Source organism: Sinocyclocheilus grahami, unplaced genomic scaffold, assembly GCF_001515645.1.
Source record: "Sinocyclocheilus grahami isolate Dianchi unplaced genomic scaffold, SAMN03320097.WGS_v1.1 scaffold368.1, whole genome shotgun sequence".
NCBI classification, from domain to species: Eukaryota; Metazoa; Chordata; class Actinopteri; order Cypriniformes; family Cyprinidae; genus Sinocyclocheilus; species Sinocyclocheilus grahami.
The window spans coordinates 257,434-279,264 of NW_015505547.1; the positions used below are offsets into that span (position 1 = coordinate 257,434).

General features: G+C 37.1%; 1 protein-coding gene across 1 annotated transcript; it reads left to right on the plus strand.

Annotated features, from left to right (window-relative positions):
* Positions 1-1,670: 1,670 nt before the first annotated feature.
* Positions 1,671-21,689, plus strand: LOC107549315 (solute carrier family 2, facilitated glucose transporter member 1-like). Its single transcript, XM_016230359.1, has 10 exons — positions 1,671-1,964; positions 16,070-16,165; positions 18,597-18,757; positions 18,907-19,147; positions 19,235-19,397; positions 19,490-19,677; positions 19,801-19,905; positions 20,480-20,581; positions 20,735-20,938; positions 21,024-21,689. The coding sequence occupies exons 1-10, from the start codon at positions 1,950-1,952 to the stop codon at positions 21,219-21,221; spliced, it is 1,473 nt and encodes a 490-aa protein (XP_016085845.1). The 5' UTR covers positions 1,671-1,949; the 3' UTR covers positions 21,222-21,689.
* The last annotated feature ends 142 nt before the right edge of the window (positions 21,690-21,831 follow it).

A 21,831-nucleotide genomic window follows, 5' to 3' on the forward strand; every position in this document is an offset into this window, starting at 1 on the left:
CATGAAAGGTTTCTTTCTATTTTGATTATGCAAAGAGTTTTATTTGGAAAGATTTTTTTCTCCTTACACACTTCCTTACACACGTTTAAAGGGGTCATATGATGCGATTTCAAGTTTTCCTTTCTCTTTGGAGTGTTACAAGCTGATTGTGTATAAATAAAATCCCTGAAGTTGCAAAGACTAAAGTCTCAAAACCAAAGAGATATTCTTTATCAAAGTTAAGACTCTCCCACGCCCCCCTAAAACGGCTCATTCTAACATGCCCCCACATATCTACCTCACTATGTGGAAATATTTGCATAATGCCGCCCAAATGTTCACGCAAAGAAAGAAGGCGTGGTTTCAGTAACCGCAGTTAGTGTTGAAGCAGCCATGTCAGGGAGACGCTGTGTGTTTCTAGGTGAAAGCAAAAGCACTTATTCGGCCTTCCGAAAGTAGATGCATTTAGGAATCTTTAAGATTACTTACAACAGAACAGCAATGCATTTTATGGATGACCGTTTCGTGAACCTAGGAGAGGAGGTAATTCCGACTTTGCTATGACAATCTGGTGCTTCTGAATCAGCTACTGTTTTGTTATTAGTTTAAGTATTTACTATTGACTGTTCAAATGCGAAGTTTTGCGCATCATGTGTGTGTGTGTGTGTGCGTGTGTGTGTGAGAGAGAGAGAGAGAGAGAGGGAGAGGGGGTAACTCACATCACAGAGGAGTCAGCTGTCTTAACCGTGGCTTGTGTACTGCAAACACATACCAGCTTCATCAATGTGTCTGTCACGCGACTCTGTTCCCCTTTCTGGTTCTGTCTTTACATTTATTTTGAAAGATGAAGCTCGCGATTATGGTAAGGGGCGTTACATTTCCGACGGTTGCTTCGGCCAATCACAATGCACTGGGTCAGCTGGCCAATCAGAGCAGACTGCACTTGTCGGAAGGAGGCACTTTGTAGAAAACGAAGCGTTTGAAAGAGGCGGCGCATAGAGGACCTACAATAATGTACAGTATTTGAAAAATAATGTGTTTTTTGAACATTAAAGCATGTCAACATATTCTGTTACACCAAATACACAAAATAATGATCTTTAAAAAAGCATCATAAGACCCCTTTAAAGAATTTTTTTTAAAAGAATCAGAGATTTTCTATCATGCAATGCATTTTCTAAATATCTTTGTGCACCTCTCTCAATGAAACGGTCTTTTCGTTCTATTTTGGCATGCATTTGCTAAATATTCTTAGCATGCCACATAATTATTTTTGCATGCTGTATAATTCTAGTCTATTCAGTTATGAAATCTTATTATGAAAAGAAACTTGACGTTACTGAAAGCATATTTTTAATCGTGGCTTAGTGAACATTGATGGAGTTTGTATTTAAGAGTTTTTAAAATGCACTTGTTTGAAAAAAATTAATAAAATAAAAATAAACTAAAACTAAAATATTATTAGAAACATTGACTGCATTCTCCTAAGGCATGCTAACTCATCAGCGTCTCAAAACAGAAGTTTACTATGGTTAGTGTTATCAAAGAATGACTCGATCTTTCAAGATTCATTCTCTTGATGAGTAGTTCTGCACGCTCTTTTACGCAGTCGGTATGAGCCAATCACAGATCAGAATTCCAGTCAACCCACCTCACTCCCTACATTGTTGCGTCATACATATACCCGGCGAACCCAGACAGCGTCTCAGACTCACTGGGTCGAGCTGATAACTTTAGTTTAGTTTAAATAGACCAGATAAGAAAAAGGAAGATAAATAAACTTATTTAAGGAACTAGGGAGCTGTCAGAAGAAGCTGAAGGCATTTACTCGGTCTCTCTTTTAAGCGACACCATACTTGGCGAAGCTGTATTTATTGTTTTTATCCTTAATTTTATTTAAAAGTTGAATTCTTACGAAAACCGAAGGAAAAGGGCGAAGTTTCAACTGAGTCAACGTACGGCGAGACGTGATGGAGGGCGAAAAGGTAACGTAACGCAAAATACTATTTGTTTTTCTCGTCAAAATGCAAAAATAAACCAACACAGGGGATAAACCCTAACAAAACATTATGTGGAAAATGTTATTGGTCTGTAATGGTATTACCGTGTTGTTAAATAGTCTAGTTTAATAGTTCTCTAAATGTTAGTCAGCTATTAGCCGCATAGCCTCGCGAGCCTTCATCTCGAGCTCTAAAAAAAGTTGACAAATTAGTTAAGTGACAAAAAAAGCCCAGATAAACCTGTACCACATGTTGAGAGCTGTCACATGGGTAAGTGAGTTGTGATGAACACATATCAAAGTGTTACAGTTTCCTAAAAACTGGTAGGTGTTGATCGTAGTCAGTCAGTCAATGCCGGGAACTCGTTTGTTTAAAGAGAAAAGGCTGTGTTCTAAAAAACAATTAAGCTGCCTACATAGACAGCATTTTTGGGCATCATACTCGCGTTTTCTGGCTTTGTCTCTATAGCACAATGAGCTGCCTGTGTAGACTGCATCTTTAGGTATCATTGGTGGCGCCTGTGATGCCCTAAAGTGCTGTCTTTGTAGGTAGCATACTGGGTTTTCAGACAGCCAGAGAATCGTGGTGTACGTGCCCACTTTAATCCATCAGTGGCCAGCTCTTTTCTCTTCTTTTCTTTTTCTTTTCTTTTCTTTTCTTTTCTTTTCTTTTCTTTTCTTTTCTTTTCTTCAGGGTTTACATATAGTATTGCCATTTATTATAATATTACACAAAGCAAAAATATACTCTACTATTTTCTATATAATATATTTGTTTGCTTATATCATCATAAATATGAGAATTATAGTGGTGTTTTGGTATGTGTGTGCATACTACATTTAGATGTTTATATATAATGGGATCGGTGTATATATATTTGGATTGTGTGTATATGTAAGTACATATGACTGCATTTTCTTGACTAAATTCATCTTAAAATTCACCTTAAAATTGATAATAATGTTTTAATTGGAGTACTTTGTTGGCATTTTTGGGTTTACATATAGTATTGCCATTTATTATAATATTACACAAAGCAAAAATATACTCTACTATTTTCTATATAATATATTTGTTTGCTTATATCATCATAAATATGAGAATTATAGTGGTGTTTTGGTATGTGTGTGCATACTACATTTAGATGTTTATATATAATGGGATCGGTGTATATATATTTGGATTGTGTGTATATGTAAGTACATATGACTGCATTTTCTTGACTAAATTCATCTTAAAATTCACCTTAAAATTGATAATAATGTTTTAATTGGAAGGCTCCATCTCTAGTTTTATTTTGGGCACCATCCAAACTAGCTAGAGCTAGTTTGCTGCTTGAGTTAGAGACTCATACGTGACTAGTAAGCTGTTATACATGACTAACCTAACCTCAGCTGCATGATGCTCACCCATGATAGATCAAGTGTCTTTCAGATTTCCTGAGCTTAGCGACTTTACATGATCTTGTAGGTTTTTTTTGGTCTTTTATCACGATAAAGCAAACCATAGAAACAAACAACTGGGATGCTTTAGAATTTAACATGACTGAAATGTATTGGTTTTATACTAAATGTAGTGTGGTTGATATAAGTTTCTTTAGTTAAATTAGACCTAAAGTATTAAGAAATAAATTCAGCTGTTTTATGCTGTTGCTGCATTTGTTCTAGTGTTTGGTTGACGTGCTGGGAACAATGGAGATGTCCCTAGGGAAAGGAGAGCTGCAGCTGGCTTCAAGCTAGGGAACACTTAACATAACCCTGCCAGTAAGGTCGTGTTCTTGACCCGTTCCCAGCACACTGCCTAGTATTTTGCCTGTGTTGTACAGGGCTCTTCATTCAACGTGCACACTTGCGTGCCTCTCTAATGCCAGAGAAACATGCACACGCATTGTTGTTTGTTAAGACAACCCTTGTGCTTAGTCTTTTCATACTGAACCAGCTTCTGATATTAAACAACAGGTGAAGAATATATGCTTGAACGGAAGGTTTTAGATATTACGACCGACCATAAAACATGCTTAGACATTTAAAGTACATTTATCACTGTGTATTGTATGAACAGACAGCAGTGCCACACCTGTCACTCACCTGTCAGGTTTTAGTAGTTGCGTAGGAGAACAGCTTTGTTGTTCTATCTCTTTATTTTCTCCTCCTTTTTCTCCAGATACCGTGGTTGTGTTCTAAACCGAAGGAAGCATTTTTGCTGAATGTATCTCATAAGGAAATTGGTTTCATACAGACTTCCAAGGCACAATGTCATATCTAATGATCTACGACGCATTCTAGTAACCTTCAGATAACCAAGCAAATATTTAATGATTATACAAAGATTATTTCCAGGTAAAGATGGAAAGATACAATGAAAAACTGATAATTTATGAATTACTTTCATTCTTTTAATTCTTCCTTCCACCAGTCATTGAACCTCACACATAAGACTGGGATATTATTGGGTAAAAATGTTAAACCAACCAGATAAAGGCATCTGAGTTAGAAAGACATTCATTTGAGACGTGCATCGATGTTTTTACCATCATATACTTTGTACGAAGGCAATGTTATTCAGATTTCAGATGTGGTTCAAAACATGTTATTCGGTCTAATCTCTTCAAACTGTTGAAAAATAACAGCTGAGCACCAGGACAGACGTAAAATCAAGTAATTGGGGGCGGGTGTACAGTTGACCTGTATTATATCAAGCAGAACTAACAAGCTTTTAGCGGAAATCTCGATTTGTGAAGAGACATTTGAAGCATTTGATTAAGGATTCAACTTAAAGCAGACTGTCAGAAGATTAAGGCAAATTCTATTTTGCTTTCTCAGGTCAGGCTGGGTGTCTTTTCTTATTTACCCCTGCATGACTGCATCTCTTGTATGTACGTCCCTGTTAATGTCATTTCAGCCTAATGGGCGCTAATAAAAGGATTTCTAAGCAGAAATGGATTATGGAATGATAGAATTCCAGTGAGGTAATTTATTTCCTTGAAAAATCAAGCGGCGAATCGGTGCTGAGCTGTAATTGTTAATGCCAGACTTTTGAAAGAGAGGGCAGAGTTTTTGCTTGAGGTCATTTACTGTAGGTTATGTAATATTGTTTGTAATACAGCAGTGGTAAATCCTAGCGGGGCCCCATTCCAGTGAAGGATAGCATTGTTAGGACTGAAAAAATACAGAAATGTATGTGTTGCAGTGTGTAAAAGCAATTCAGTGTAGTTGTGAGTGGCTTATGTTAAACCATGATATTAGTGGAGTGACTCCCAGACTTTACAGAAGTAGAAGCTGGCAGATAGATGCTGCTTGAGAAAGAGAACGTGCCAGTCGGAGCATCACCTCAGAGAGAGCGAGAGAGGCAGAAAGAGAGAGATCTTTGTCTTTGTTGCCGGCTAAGCTCTTCTCCTTGAGTACGAACCAGACAGCTTCTCATCTTGCAGGCCTGTATTCATCATTAATTGGCTCAAAATATGTTTGGACACTTAATTTGACTAAAAATGTTTAAATGCCATCGGAATGCCAAACCCAAGTGGCATGTCAAATGCTGGGTTTCTCAGATCTAACCAAGTAAGAAGGTATATTAACACCGTTCATCAAGTTTGCCAGCAAGAAAGTGTTCTAATACTTTAAACAGCATATTTATTGTTAAAACTATTTAGCTTTCTTTAAGCAAGAAATAATCTAGAACACACAAAATATTGATCTGAGTTGAAAAGTTTTAGTAGTCCGATAAAATCTAAACTTTTAACCCAGACCAGACGAATGAACAAGTTCGAACATAGGGTGTGTTATACATGATCATTAATTAACCATTAAATGAATAGAGGAATAAATGGGTGAATTAATTGAAAAGTCAGTAAGTGCAAGCATAGACAATGATTAGTTCAGCTTGAAATTATGTTATTGAAGTTGTGATGGGAATCGTTGTGCCATAGTTGGGCCTGTTTCTTCCAAATTAATTGGGAGAACAAGCTGGTGCAATATTGTAATATTCTCATTGGCTATGAATCCATTTCTGGCAAAATTCTGCACTGTGCCCTGTTCTGTGCTTTCTAAGAACAGGGGTGTTCAACATCATTCTCATTACAGTATGTACTAGGGATATAACGGTACACAAACATGACAGTTCTGTATGTACCCCCATTTTGACGTCATGGTTTGGTATGGTTTTGGTACAGCAGGAGGAAAAATACTAAACATAAATTTCTTTCTTTCTTTTTTTTTTTTAATTTAACAATGGTTTACTGAAGGTTACAATTAACAACAGAGCCCAGACAATCAACATTTAAATAAAAATTGTATGCAAACATGTAAATTGTTTTTAAATCAACTTCTAAATTAAACAATTTCTATTTGTTGTTGAAATATAATAATTTACATAGTCATAACTTGTTTCATAATGTATTTCTTTAAACATATACATTACATAATTAAGACATCACTAACAGGTAAAGTAAATATAATGAAGTATAGTCTAATATTTCTATATAGTCTAGACTTAATTTCTCTAAAAAATAACGAGCTGTAGACACTGATGACTTGCCTGAGGTAAATGAAATGCTACATGACATTTTGTTTAAAATCTGTTTTAATGATGTCTTTCCGCAGTTGAAACACTAATTGAACGATTACATGAAGGGTTTATGTATGTATGTATGTACACTTTTTTTGTTGTTTGTTTGTTGATTGTTAATTTTGACAGCAAATTTTGATTTAGTTTTAGTCATAGTTTTTTGACTAAAATGCCATTTAGTTTGTCGACTAAATATCATAAGGTCTAAAATCTAATTGGTTTAGTTACAGTGCATTTATTAAGCATTTCTCAAAAATTTCCAAACTCATTATATAGGTTTGATATTAAGGTTTTATCATGATAGACAACGATTTAACTGCAGTGACACACAACATGCCTTTATGTTAAAATGAAAACCACTACTCGTAAAGAACAAGAACATGGTCTTATTTTTAATGAAATACCAATGGTTATATAGGCTAATTATGCATTCTTTATAGCAACTTGTTTACCATATTCTTCATTCTTTCAAGCAGACATATTTATTTCTATAAACAAATTTAGATTAATCTTTAGGGATACTAAAGTTTTTCAGTCAAGAACAGTGCGTGATTTTCTGTCTTTCTTTTGTTGCTTGATTAACATCAATGACTCAGACAATAGCAACTAAATTAGGCTGCTATCCCTTTAAAACCGAATGCACAGCTGCAATGGATGCAATGTACTAATACACGTTCTCCCTGCTGTTTACGTTTACTTAAGACGTAATCAACTGTGTTTATGTGAATACTCATCAAAACGGACAATTCGACATCATTTTGTGTGTAATTCTCCATTCATGCTACGCGAAAGAGAACTCGCGCTCTTTGAGATGCGCTTTCCGTGTGTGTATGCTTCAGTGTGTGCGCTCAGAAAACCAGACCGAATTGAGTTCTCTCTTGCGTCGTCAGATTTATGCCGGGTTCAGACTACACAATATTTTTGTCGGTCACGATAGTCACTGTGTCAGATTACACGATTTTGACTCCTAAAATCTTGTCATGTCGTGGACAAGAAACATGTCAGACTACATGACATGATGTCATCAAGAAGGCGGAACTAGGGACTGACTTCCGAAAACAAGAGTGTAAACATTGCTGAAGCACTTCCGCTATAGTTCGCCAGCATTTTTCTTTCTTTGTTCTGTCGTGGTAGTCCCTCGAGGACACATCATACAGGCAAGAGTACTGTTGCCACAACTCCACGAACCTTTCCTCCATCTCATAATTCCACCTAGCAGCACCATCATCTCTCTTTCGTTTTGCCATGTTTGAAACCTGTGTATGAAAGAGCTTCTGTGCTGCTATTGGTCAACGTCACCAATGTGACAGAACTCGTCGTGGACGACGTAAAAAAAAATTCAACTTTCTGTCATGATGTCGTGAAGCATCGCAGACGCGGAATCTGTTGTCGTCCACTATGACACACTACACGAGCTGGAACGATGGAATCTTGCGTCCCGACGCCCATTGTCGTTTACAAATCCCCACGACGTCAAGCAAATCGTGGCAAAATCGGGCTAAAATCGTGTAGTCTGAACCGGGCATTATCCATATGTCTGCTTTTCTCTTACTCCCACATATTGACATTTTTGAACGTTTTATGCGATGTGCAGCAAGTGTATAATAGCTTATGTCCCACTGGTTCATATGTACGCATCTAACCTTCGAACCACGCAGAAGATTAGTTCTGAATGAATCTCTTCCCAAATCATCCCTCCCTAACATTTTCGTCTTGTTTTTATTCGTTGACGAAAATGTCAATAGATGTACGTCATAGTTTTTGTCATTCAAAAAGTGTTTTAGTTCATTATCGTCTTGTTGTCGTCAGTGAAAAAAATGTCGATGTCGAAAATTAAGTTTTTAATTTTACGTTTTTTAAGGTTAATGAGGCTATAAAGTAAGAGAACTTCCAGTAGTGTTGCTGTTGTTAAGTTGGTAATGTATAGTTTTTGCACCTAGTTTATGATGTCTATTGATCCTGGAAGAGACCGACATGCATAGACACATTTTTGAGGAGGGTAAAATGAAACTAAAATAAAACAAATTATTCTTATTTTTTTGATGTGAAGTACATTGTAAAGGACAAAAATAAATAAATAAATCAAAGCAATAATAACCCAGCTTCAGCATCAGCTGTAGTCCAGAATCTAAGGCGTTAAATGTCTTAAGCAATGCGAAGATCAGTTAAAATTTGTTACGTAACTCAGAGGGTAACCCAAAATCACCCCCCCCCCCCCACAAAAAAATTACCATCATATACTTTGTACGAAGGCAATGTTATTCAGATTTCAGATGTGGTTCAAAACATGTTATTCGGTCTAATCTCTTCAAACTGTTGAAAAATAACAGCTGAGCACCAGGACAGACGTAAAATCAAGTAATTGGGGGCGGGTGTACAGTTGACCTGTATTATATCAAGCAGAACTAACAAGCTTTTAGCGGAAATCTCGATTTGTGAAGAGACATTTGAAGCATTTGATTAAGGATTCAACTTAAAGCAGACTGTCAGAAGATTAAGGCAAATTCTATTTTGCTTTCTCAGGTCAGGCTGGGTGTCTTTTCTTATTTACCCCTGCATGACTGCATCTCTTGTATGTACGTCCCTGTTAATGTCATTTCAGCCTAATGGGCGCTAATAAAAGGATTTCTAAGCAGAAATGGATTATGGAATGATAGAATTCCAGTGAGGTAATTTATTTCCTTGAAAAATCAAGCGGCGAATCGGTGCTGAGCTGTAATTGTTAATGCCAGACTTTTGAAAGAGAGGGCAGAGTTTTTGCTTGAGGTCATTTACTGTAGGTTATGTAATATTGTTTGTAATACAGCAGTGGTAAATCCTAGCGGGGCCCCATTCCAGTGAAGGATAGCATTGTTAGGACTGAAAAAATACAGAAATGTATGTGTTGCAGTGTGTAAAAGCAATTCAGTGTAGTTGTGAGTGGCTTATGTTAAACCATGATATTAGTGGAGTGACTCCCAGACTTTACAGAAGTAGAAGCTGGCAGATAGATGCTGCTTGAGAAAGAGAACGTGCCAGTCGGAGCATCACCTCAGAGAGAGCGAGAGAGGCAGAAAGAGAGAGATCTTTGTCTTTGTTGCCGGCTAAGCTCTTCTCCTTGAGTACGAACCAGACAGCTTCTCATCTTGCAGGCCTGTATTCATCATTAATTGGCTCAAAATATGTTTGGACACTTAATTTGACTAAAAATGTTTAAATGCCATCGGAATGCCAAACCCAAGTGGCATGTCAAATGCTGGGTTTCTCAGATCTAACCAAGTAAGAAGGTATATTAACACCGTTCATCAAGTTTGCCAGCAAGAAAGTGTTCTAATACTTTAAACAGCATATTTATTGTTAAAACTATTTAGCTTTCTTTAAGCAAGAAATAATCTAGAACACACAAAATATTGATCTGAGTTGAAAAGTTTTAGTAGTCCGATAAAATCTAAACTTTTAACCCAGACCAGACGAATGAACAAGTTCGAACATAGGGTGTGTTATACATGATCATTAATTAACCATTAAATGAATAGAGGAATAAATGGGTGAATTAATTGAAAAGTCAGTAAGTGCAAGCATAGACAATGATTAGTTCAGCTTGAAATTATGTTATTGAAGTTGTGATGGGAATCGTTGTGCCATAGTTGGGCCTGTTTCTTCCAAATTAATTGGGAGAACAAGCTGGTGCAATATTGTAATATTCTCATTGGCTATGAATCCATTTCTGGCAAAATTCTGCACTGTGCCCTGTTCTGTGCTTTCTAAGAACAGGGGTGTTCAACATCATTCTCATTACAGTATGTACTAGGGATATAACGGTACACAAACATGACAGTTCTGTATGTACCCCCATTTTGACGTCATGGTTTGGTATGGTTTTGGTACAGCAGGAGGAAAAATACTAAACATAAATTTCTTTCTTTCTTTTTTTTTTTTAATTTAACAATGGTTTACTGAAGGTTACAATTAACAACAGAGCCCAGACAATCAACATTTAAATAAAAATTGTATGCAAACATGTAAATTGTTTTTAAATCAACTTCTAAATTAAACAATTTCTATTTGTTGTTGAAATATAATAATTTACATAGTCATAACTTGTTTCATAATGTATTTCTTTAAACATATACATTACATAATTAAGACATCACTAACAGGTAAAGTAAATATAATGAAGTATAGTCTAATATTTCTATATAGTCTAGACTTAATTTCTCTAAAAAATAACGAGCTGTAGACACTGATGACTTGCCTGAGGTAAATGAAATGCTACATGACATTTTGTTTAAAATCTGTTTTAATGATGTCTTTCCGCAGTTGAAACACTAATTGAACGATTACATGAAGGGTTTATGTATGTATGTATGTACACTTTTTTTGTTGTTTGTTTGTTGATTGTTAATTTTGACAGCAAATTTTGATTTAGTTTTAGTCATAGTTTTTTGACTAAAATGCCATTTAGTTTGTCGACTAAATATCATAAGGTCTAAAATCTAATTGGTTTAGTTACAGTGCATTTATTAAGCATTTCTCAAAAATTTCCAAACTCATTATATAGGTTTGATATTAAGGTTTTATCATGATAGACAACGATTTAACTGCAGTGACACACAACATGCCTTTATGTTAAAATGAAAACCACTACTCGTAAAGAACAAGAACATGGTCTTATTTTTAATGAAATACCAATGGTTATATAGGCTAATTATGCATTCTTTATAGCAACTTGTTTACCATATTCTTCATTCTTTCAAGCAGACATATTTATTTCTATAAACAAATTTAGATTAATCTTTAGGGATACTAAAGTTTTTCAGTCAAGAACAGTGCGTGATTTTCTGTCTTTCTTTTGTTGCTTGATTAACATCAATGACTCAGACAATAGCAACTAAATTAGGCTGCTATCCCTTTAAAACCGAATGCACAGCTGCAATGGATGCAATGTACTAATACACGTTCTCCCTGCTGTTTACGTTTACTTAAGACGTAATCAACTGTGTTTATGTGAATACTCATCAAAACGGACAATTCGACATCATTTTGTGTGTAATTCTCCATTCATGCTACGCGAAAGAGAACTCGCGCTCTTTGAGATGCGCTTTCCGTGTGTGTATGCTTCAGTGTGTGCGCTCAGAAAACCAGACCGAATTGAGTTCTCTCTTGCGTCGTCAGATTTATGCCGGGTTCAGACTACACAATATTTTTGTCGGTCACGATAGTCACTGTGTCAGATTACACGATTTTGACTCCTAAAATCTTGTCATGTCGTGGACAAGAAACATGTCAGACTACATGACATGATGTCATCAAGAAGGCGGAACTAGGGACTGACTTCCGAAAACAAGAGTGTAAACATTGCTGAAGCACTTCCGCTATAGTTCGACAGCATTTTTCTTTCTTTGTTCTGCCGCATACAGGCAAGAGTACTGTTGCCACAACTCCACGAACCTTTCCTCCATCTCATAATTCCACCTAGCAGCACCATCATCTCTCTTTCGTTTTGCCATGTTTGAAACCTGTGTATGAAAGAGCTTCTGTGCTGCTATTGGTCAACGTCACCAATGTGACAGAACTCGTCGTGGACGACGTAAAAAAAAATTCAACTTTCTGTCATGATGTCGTGAAGCATCGCAGACGCGGAATCTGTTGTCGTCCACTATGACACACTACACGAGCTGGAACGATGGAATCTTGCGTCCCGACGCCCATTGTCGTTTACAAATCCCCACGACGTCAAGCAAATCGTGGCAAAATCGGGCTAAAATCGTGTAGTCTGAACCGGGCATTATCCATATGTCTGCTTTTCTCTTACTCCCACATATTGACATTTTTGAACGTTTTATGCGATGTGCAGCAAGTGTATAATAGCTTATGTCCCACTGGTTCATATGTACGCATCTAACCTTCGAACCACGCAGAAGATTAGTTCTGAATGAATCTCTTCCCAAATCATCCCTCCCTAACATTTTCGTCTTGTTTTTATTCGTTGACGAAAATGTCAATAGATGTACGTCATAGTTTTTGTCATTCAAAAAGTGTTTTAGTTCATTATCGTCTTGTTGTCGTCAGTGAAAAAAATGTCGATGTCGAAAATTAAGTTTTTAATTTTACGTTTTTTAAGGTTAATGAGGCTATAAAGTAAGAGAACTTCCAGTAGTGTTGCTGTTGTTAAGTTGGTAATGTATAGTTTTTGCACCTAGTTTATGATGTCTATTGATCCTGGAAGAGACCGACATGCATAGACACATTTTTGAGGAGGGTAAAATGAAACTAAAATAAAACAAATTATTCTTATTTTTTTGATGTGAAGTACATTGTAAAGGACAAAAATAAATAAATAAATCAAAGCAATAATAACCCAGCTTCAGCATCAGCTGTAGTCCAGAATCTAAGGCGTTAAATGTCTTAAGCAATGCGAAGATCAGTTAAAATTTGTTACGTAACTCAGAGGGTAACCCAAAATCACCCCCCCCCCCCCCCCCCAAAAAAAAAAAAGCCTCTGCGCTTTGCAATGAATAGCGAGGTTTATTTGCGTGCTAGCGTGCAACAGAGCCAGCATCCAATTGCCTGTTGAGGAAAACTGTGTTTGCATTTTTTCTACAGGAAGTGACCAAGTTATTTAGCCTCTACTGTTCATGTAATCATCTTCTTCTTTCTATATTACTTTATGTAATGGTGACGTTTAAAATAAGTCCTTTTTACTCTTATTATTTGAACAGCGAAAAGAAGTCCTAACTTTCCCCTAACCTAAATATAATACACTTGCACACAATGAAAGCACTGAGCCAAAATATGTGTCCAAGTCAACTGTCAGTATGTGCTATCAGCAGAAGGGTGTGACTGTTTATGGTGTGAGCGGCGTGAAATCAGGATGACAAAGCTAAAATTATCTTTTCCTATGTAGCACCTAAACCATTAATGTAACTTTTACAAAACTGTCCAAGCACAACACACATTAATATATTTCATGGAGAGGGCCAGGCCAACTTTATATATCTTTTTGATCTGTTTATGTAGTTACAGGTATGCAGTGTGTAACTAGGTATGTCTGCGTAGTAATATAGGGTAAAGGCAGGAATCTCAAGAGGAATGTTTCATAGCCAAACCTACACCCTCCCCTCAAGTAAGATATAAGTCAAATATTCCATATTTAGAGGTTTAATCTTTCTTAAAGAGATACAGGCCCTCTCCCCGCATCTGTTCTGAGTTGTGTTTGCCATCAGAACTAATATTTAACAGCAGGAAGGATGTAGTTAATTACTAAGGGTAGGTCGGCTTTTCATTTGTGCGGGCTTGGTTAACATGTTCCTGTGTGTGATTTTGACTTCTGTTTTAAACTGCAGAATGAATATTTAAAAACCTCCTAGAGGTTTTGTGTTTGTGTGTATTTGGCTTCATGTTTCAGGGCTGGTTAAACAGCATAGTTGTGAACCCCGTGAACTGCAGGCTCTGTACACCAACATGAAGTGAAGGCGTGTCCACTTCCCGCCCCCTGTAAGCTCTTGCGTCTTGTGCAGAGGAGTGTACGCAATACGCATCGCATGTGTGTGCAAATGAAAGGAGTGCACACGTCCAAAACTGGTATCTTTCTCATCGCTGACTGTCTGTTTATAAAAGAGGAATCCAAGCTCTGAAAGATGTTCAGAATGGAGATCTGTTTACAGTCTCATCTAGCATGCTGAATGCTAGCTCGAATAAGAACAGCTTGACATTTAAAGCTCCTTTTTAGAGTTGTTTTAGCTTTTAAAATGAATCAACAAACCAGAGAACTTTAACAGATCCCATCTTAAAATTTAGACACTAAAATTCTTAAGTAATTCTTTTGGTAGGTTGATTTCCTTAAAAGGAATACAAAAAGTGTAGAACCTGTTGATGCTGTGTCTTGCAAATTTGAGTAAACTTTATTTTAAGGAGGCTCTGTATGATTTCTGTATGTATCAGTGATGCAACAACAGTATTTGAGCGTTTGTCATCAGACATGTCATCAGACATTCATATTTGCAAAGCTGTTAAAGGCTTGGCTTATGGGTCAAGTGGCTTTTAAACAGTAAACGAAACAACAAGCTTTAGATGATTTTGTTTTAAAGCTGTGGATGGGTAACCATGTGGAAGAAAATGTCCATTTGTGATCCACTCCGTGTGAATTATCCTATCCAGTGATTTCTGAAATAACAGGAACCCAAACAATGACAATGATGCCTTCAGAGGAGAGGAGGGTTTACACAAACCCTTTCTTTATTGGGGCCGATTAAACCACTAGACATTCTTCCCTAAGTAGTCCAGTAGACTTGCATCATAGTCTTTCACAAGTTCAGGTTCAATCTTTGTAGTTTGCAGAAACAGTTTGTTTCAGGTCAGGAGGCACAGCCTCGCTCTGATGGCATTTCACCCAAACTTGGGTAGATAATGTTAAAACAAATATAGTAAGAGGTTGAATCATGTGAAGCCTCTCATGTCCCAGTCAAATTTTGTCTCTAAAAATAGGTAATTATATTTTTAATAAGAAAATAAAGGCTATTTTTGTACCTGAAGACTTTTTTTTTCATGACGATTAATCCTCCTCTGTTTTCATAGTAAGTAAATTATATGCTTAAGTTAAGGAAAATAATGTAAAATAATATTAAATCAAAAATCATAATTGTAAAAAAAATCAAATTGGTACATAAAACGTTTTTTTCTCGTATTTTTATTATTTTCTTATTATTTCATTATAATATAATATGATTCAATCAGGATTGACTATGTAGCATTGCAATACTGCAATATTATCACACTATACTGATTTAATAAGCTTTCAGTTCCCTTTCACCTTCAAGGTTTCCTGTGTTGCAGATATGTTTCATCACATTTTGTCCAGTCATTTTCAAACCAGCCAGTCTGAAAACCAATATATTTCAGCTTGTTTTTTTCCCGTAGGAATGAGGAAAGTGATTTATTCTCTGAGCACTTCCCTGAGAATTATTCAAATGAATCTTCCAAACCTGCAGACAAATAAACAAAACCTGTCGGGAAGTCATCCGTGCGAGTGAATACTTCTATTGTATTGAAAGAGAAGGAAATGCTTGTCATTTTGCACAGCACTAATCTTTAATGTCCACCAGGAAGGGGGTGTGATGCTGGATATTTGAACAATAGAATTCTTTTGAGAATACGGAATACTGGAGAAGAAATATAAATATGTTTGGGCTGTTTCTTTTTTAATCTTTCAGACAAAAGACTCTTAAACAACTGTAAGACAAGACAACTGTTGTCATCTGAGCAGTAGCCTAGCATGCAGTTAGCACAGTTTGGCTAAAATGATGTGCTGTTTTTCATTTCTGAGGAAGTACAGAATAAAAACAAGCTCTACAGCTACCATGACACTTATCAGAATGTCAAACAATAGGTCACCACACCTCTGAGAATAATTCTGATTATTGCAGTCAGGTCTGGCCAATCTTCACTTTTGTCCTGAGGTTAATAGAGCTCTATTGGACAATGAGAGATGATGGAGATTCATTGTGTAGCACAAAATGACTCACTCTATTTTATTCTTCCCTCAACAGCAACTGACCTTGCCACTGATGCTGGCTGTCGGGACGGCTGTGATTGGCTCCCTTCAGTTCGGCTACAACACGGGTGTCATTAATGCTCCGCAAAAGGTGAGTGACGAGCACATACTAACACATGCGCAAACTCTGAGTGACAAACTCTCCACTGTTCACCCCAGTATCCCAGCTGTGTCCTTGGACTTTAACATTATCAAGTGACCCTTCACTCAGTCATTATGTACTGCTGCAGCTGTTTCCAAATCCCTGTCTGTCAGTAGACACACACACACATCAACATAACACAAATGCCTCCTGTCCCAACTCCAGGAGGACTGCAGAGTTACTCTATACATCTCCTCGGGGAGATTTTGCCTTTCATTCACATATTATAAGGCAATTTACATTTGTTAAATAATAAGCAACTAACTGTCTATCAAATATACATTAAATATGATCGCTGTTCTGGTACAGGGTGTAGGTCATCTCTCACACAGCACAGCTTGTTTAGACATGCGTGTTGAACTAGGGGCCAGGCTATGCTGATGAATGGAGCTTTTCTGGCTTTAACACTATATGGAGTGTGTAGATTCAATATTCTCAGTAAATACTCACACTTATCTTCCTGTCTAGACAAACCAAAGGATAATTTGACTTGTCAATACCTGCCATAAAGAAAAAGATTTGTGTGTTTTTATGTATGTATGTACAGTATGTATAAATATATATGTTTTTATTAATTTAGACAAAATAGAGTACGATTTTAACATCTGCCATTTATCTGCCTATTGTTATCGGCCAGAGTTTTATTATCATAGACAGTGTTTCAACTACTTAAATACCACTAGACTCTACATACTGGCCTCTGGCAAAGAATGGTGTGTTTGCTTTCACTGTTTGCATTTCTGATGGTTGTAACAATAGTTTTAGCACATGAGACAGGGCTGTGCTGAGGCCTTAATAGGAGTAACGTGTGTGGGTGTGGGTCTGACGCAGACCCTCTCTATAAATAATTGCTTCGATAAGATTACTGCACCCTCGAGGGCTCGTTGTCCACAGTCCCTTACTGAGACTGCACTCACAAATCGACAAAACTATACTGTGTTATAATGCACTATCTAGCGTGAAACTCCTCTATGAATGGACTGTATTATTTCTGACCAGGTGACTCTTTGCTGCACTCCTCAATGCAGGAGTTCATTCGGATAATAAACCATTAAAGGTCTAATCAAATGAAAACTGTTATATGTTTGTCACACTCATTGTTTTTCCAAACCCATTTGGCTTTCTTTTTTCATACACTGGCAGTGGATTGGGACTGTGGACAACTGTGTTCAGCATTTACTTTAACTAAACATGGTTTCTAAAACTATTGTGTTTTAAGAGATTATTTTGATTAGCATATGGAAAAAGATTACATTTAGGATAAGTAATCGCTTCCTATGAGCATGTGTCTAGTGGTGATTCTATAAAAACAAACACACAACATGGTGTTGTGTAACAGGTTTGTATAATGACGGATAAAACCCTGAGGCACATGACTTTAACCATGCATGATATTTGTCATGCTGATGCGCTGAAGGGCTTTCTGCATACCTAAGGTGTCAGACAGCTGATGACGAGAAAGGAGAGACAGGAAGTAGTGTAGAGAACTCAATACGCCAACAGATCATACAGAACAAACTTAATTTCTTCCCCTTTATAACGCAGCTTGAATCTAATTGGGTGACATTCCTCTGAACGCTACAGCAGACAGTTGTAAAGACACAGAGATCCCAGAGAAACCAGACTCCCTCTATGGGTCTCAGTTTCTCTCACAAAATCTTGTTACCTAATACTGAACGAGACTGAGCCACCTGCTGGACAGAATTGCTCATTACAACATAAATCTCCAGGACTCAGAGCAGATTGGAGATATTACATTTTGTTGATGTATTAGTCTTGGTGTAAAATAAATAAATAAAAAAATTACAATTGAAATTATATTTAAAAAATATAAAAATAATGATTAAGAATCACGCTTTTTAATTAGCAAAATACTTTGTATGTGATTAAACACATTTTTGATGATTCTAATTTGATGTTTTGCGCTCAGATTTTTTTAATTAGCAAAAAAATGTGCTTAACTACATTGTCAGAATTATAACAATAATATATAAAGAACAGGTTTTTGCTGTAAGTTGCTATGTGCAGTCTGTCACGTAATAAGCAGTTATGTTTTTTTTTCATATTTTGAATCAGTTTTTAGTTTTATATTTTCCGTTTTCTTTTTACTTTTGTTGTTTGTAATTTTGTTGTTAGTAGGGCTTTTTTTTTTTACGCAAGTCCTGTATAGTTTTTTCAAAAACAATGTATCATATTAAACTAAATTAAAATGAGAAATGTTGCCTTGGCAAGAAGCTGAAATAAAAGGGTTTTTTTTCTTCTTTTTTTTCCCCCCAGTAAACATTTGTCTTATTTCAAGGAACAATTTTTGGCTTATTTTTAGTTTCAGTTTTAGTAACCGTAACAACCCTTGTAATAAGTGACTGTATTTGTGTTGTAGATCATTGAGGCCTTCTACAATGAGACATGGAATGATCGATATAAGGATAACATCCAAAAAACAACCATGACTACCCTGTGGTCTCTGTCTGTGGCCATCTTCTCTGTGGGTGGCATTATTGGATCCTTCTCCGTCGGGCTGTTTGTCAACCGCTTTGGAAGGTGAAATACAGTCGTAACCACTGATATTGTTTTAACATTAATTATGGCACTGTCTTTTACATTATTTAATTCCTTGTATACTATTCAGTCCTTGTTTCTGATGATTTTAACGTTGTATTATAAATCTCTTCCTATTTTTCTCATTTCAGGAGGAACTCCATGCTCATGGCCAATGTCCTGGCTTTCATCGCCGCAGCACTGATGGGCTTCTCTAAGATGGGGGCGTCCTGGGAGATGCTCATTACTGGGCGGTTCGTGGTGGGCCTTTACTCTGGTCTGTCCACTGGCTTTGTGCCCATGTACGTGGGTGAAGTGGCCCCCACAGCCCTCAGAGGAGCCCTGGGCACCCTTCATCAGCTGGGCATCGTTATTGGCATCCTCATGGCTCAGGTACATATGTACTCAGGACGTTTTTTTGCAGTTTCAGTCACCATTTGGGTGTTTCTCCATATTTATGTGCTGTTTATTGTATTTTAGATCTTTGGTATGGACGCAATCATGGGTAATGCCACCATGTGGCCGTTCCTCCTTGGCTTCACCTTTATCCCAGCCCTGCTGCAGTGCTGTTTACTGCCCTTCTGCCCTGAGAGCCCTCGATTTCTCCTCATCATCCGCAACGAGGAAAACAAAGCCAAATCAGGTGAGCACAGACCCACAGCACCTAAACATCTCCATTTATCCAGCGTAGGAGTGTTTTCATCAGTGTAAACAAATGTTTTCATGTGCCTTTAGTGCTTAAAAAGCTGCGCGGAATGACAGATGTGAGCGCAGACATGCAGGAGATGAAGGAGGAGAGCAGACAGATGATGAGAGAGAAGAAAGTGACCATTCCTGAACTGTTCCGCTCTCCGCTCTACCGACAGCCCATCGCTATAGCCATCATGCTGCAGCTGTCCCAGCAGCTGTCTGGAATCAATGCTGTGAGTACCTGCACGCGCACACGTTTACTAGTACAACAAAGACAAACCTTGGGCCTGTACCGTCACTGTTTTTACGTAAACTCGATTTTCATGACTAACTGGTGTTAACACATTGTTGTGTAGATATTCTACTACTCTACAAAGATCTTTGAGAAGGCAGGTGTGCAGCAGCCGGTTTATGCCACTATTGGAGCAGGAGTCGTCAACACAGCTTTCACTGTTGTGTCGGTGAGTATCGGTATGCAAACAGACATCAGCATGAACCATTATTTATTTATTTATATACATAGCATATATTATTAATTATATGTATAAAATAAAAGAATGAATAGTGAATTTACATTTACTAAAATTCATAGATGTATAATAAAAGATAAAATAATACATATTTAAGTATTGTTATTATTTTACATAATTTCCCTCAAAATTCATGTCTGAGTAATGAATATTGCATGATATTAATATATAAATAGTAAATATTTAAAATACATAAACGACAGGCATTGAATTTACATGAATTTATATATACTCTATTTATCAAATGGCAAATTTCCGATATTTGATATATAAAATCAATTATGAAAATGTAATAAAATGTATTTAAATTGTTTATTTAATTATTATTTATTTATTTTACACAATTTATTTGCATAAATTCATTTACATTTTAACGCAAGACAGTACCAACTCTTCTGATAATTGTTAAATCAAACAGTTATTCAATGATGATATTAATCACAAAATGAGCAAGTATTAATCAGCATTTTGCATCATATTAATATGATTTGTTATTGTTACGCAGCTGTTTGTGGTTGAGCGAGTGGGCCGCAGGTCTCTGCACCTCTTGGGACTGCTGGGAATGGCTGGATCTGCTGTACTGATGACCATCGCGCTTGCCTTGCTGGTATGCAAATAATATGCAAATAATATTTACATATTTACTTAAATGCCATGGTGTTGATGTTTAGAGTTACTAATCATTCAAATAGTCATCCTGAAGGTCCAAAGGTTTACAATATATTTGATCTCACTGCCTTATTGCCCATCTCTCTAACAGGAAAAGTACGACTGGATGTCCTACATGAGCATCGTAGCAATCTTTGCATTCGTGGCCTTCTTTGAGATCGGACCGGGCCCCATCCCATGGTTCATTGTGGCTGAACTGTTCAGTCAAGGCCCAAGACCCTCTGCTTTTGCTGTTGCAGGATTCTCCAACTGGACAGCGAACTTTATCGTGGGCATGTGCTTCCAGTATGTCGAGGTAAGAGGCCAGTGAGAATTATATCAAGGAAACAGGCACATTTGTATTTGACCGGGTTAACTTTATTCTCTCTGCGCTTTAACAGGAGCTCTGTGGGCCGTACGTGTTCATCATCTTCACTATATTTTTACTGTGCTTCTTCGTCTTCACCTACTTCAAAGTCCCAGAGACCAAGGGCCGGACATTCGACGAAATCTCCGCCGGTTTCCGCCAGGCAGCATCAGGTGCTGAGAAGCACTCACCCGAGGAGCTCAACAGCCTGGGGGCGGACTCTCAACTTTAAACCCCTCCTCTAACCCCACCTCCCTCACCTGGTCACTCTTCTGCACGCAGCTACTGAGGAGAAGGGGTCAGCGGGCTGTCAATCAAACATTTCCCCCCCCCGCGCTCCCTGGTGGCTTCAGGAGACAAGGGAGTAAGAGTAGTTATCATATTCCTTTTATCAGAAAGATTATCGTTTTAAGACATCTTTGAGGTGTCGTATTTTGCTTTGGAATCGCTTTGGCTAGTCTTGCTAGGTTTTATGTTTTTTCTTAACTGTTACTTCTGCTGTGCTATGAGAGAGTAAAAAATGGACTGTCTTCGGGTCACTCCTGACCGAGCCGCTACGCTGTTGACGTCACAAAGCCACAGGCCAAACATATGCAGACTGACAATTCAATTCTGTATTCCAGATAACTCTATCTCCATCATAAAAGGGTTGTGGCCTTGATAAACCGAAGTCAGCTTGGCTTAAAAAAATAAATATATATATTTATGATTTTTTTAGTCCTAAAAATAAAAATAGTTTAACTAAAAGCCCCAAAATATGTAATCTATGATGTCATCCATTGAAACAATATGACGTCATACATGTACATTTAATGTTAAAACTCTTCCGCATAGCAAGCATT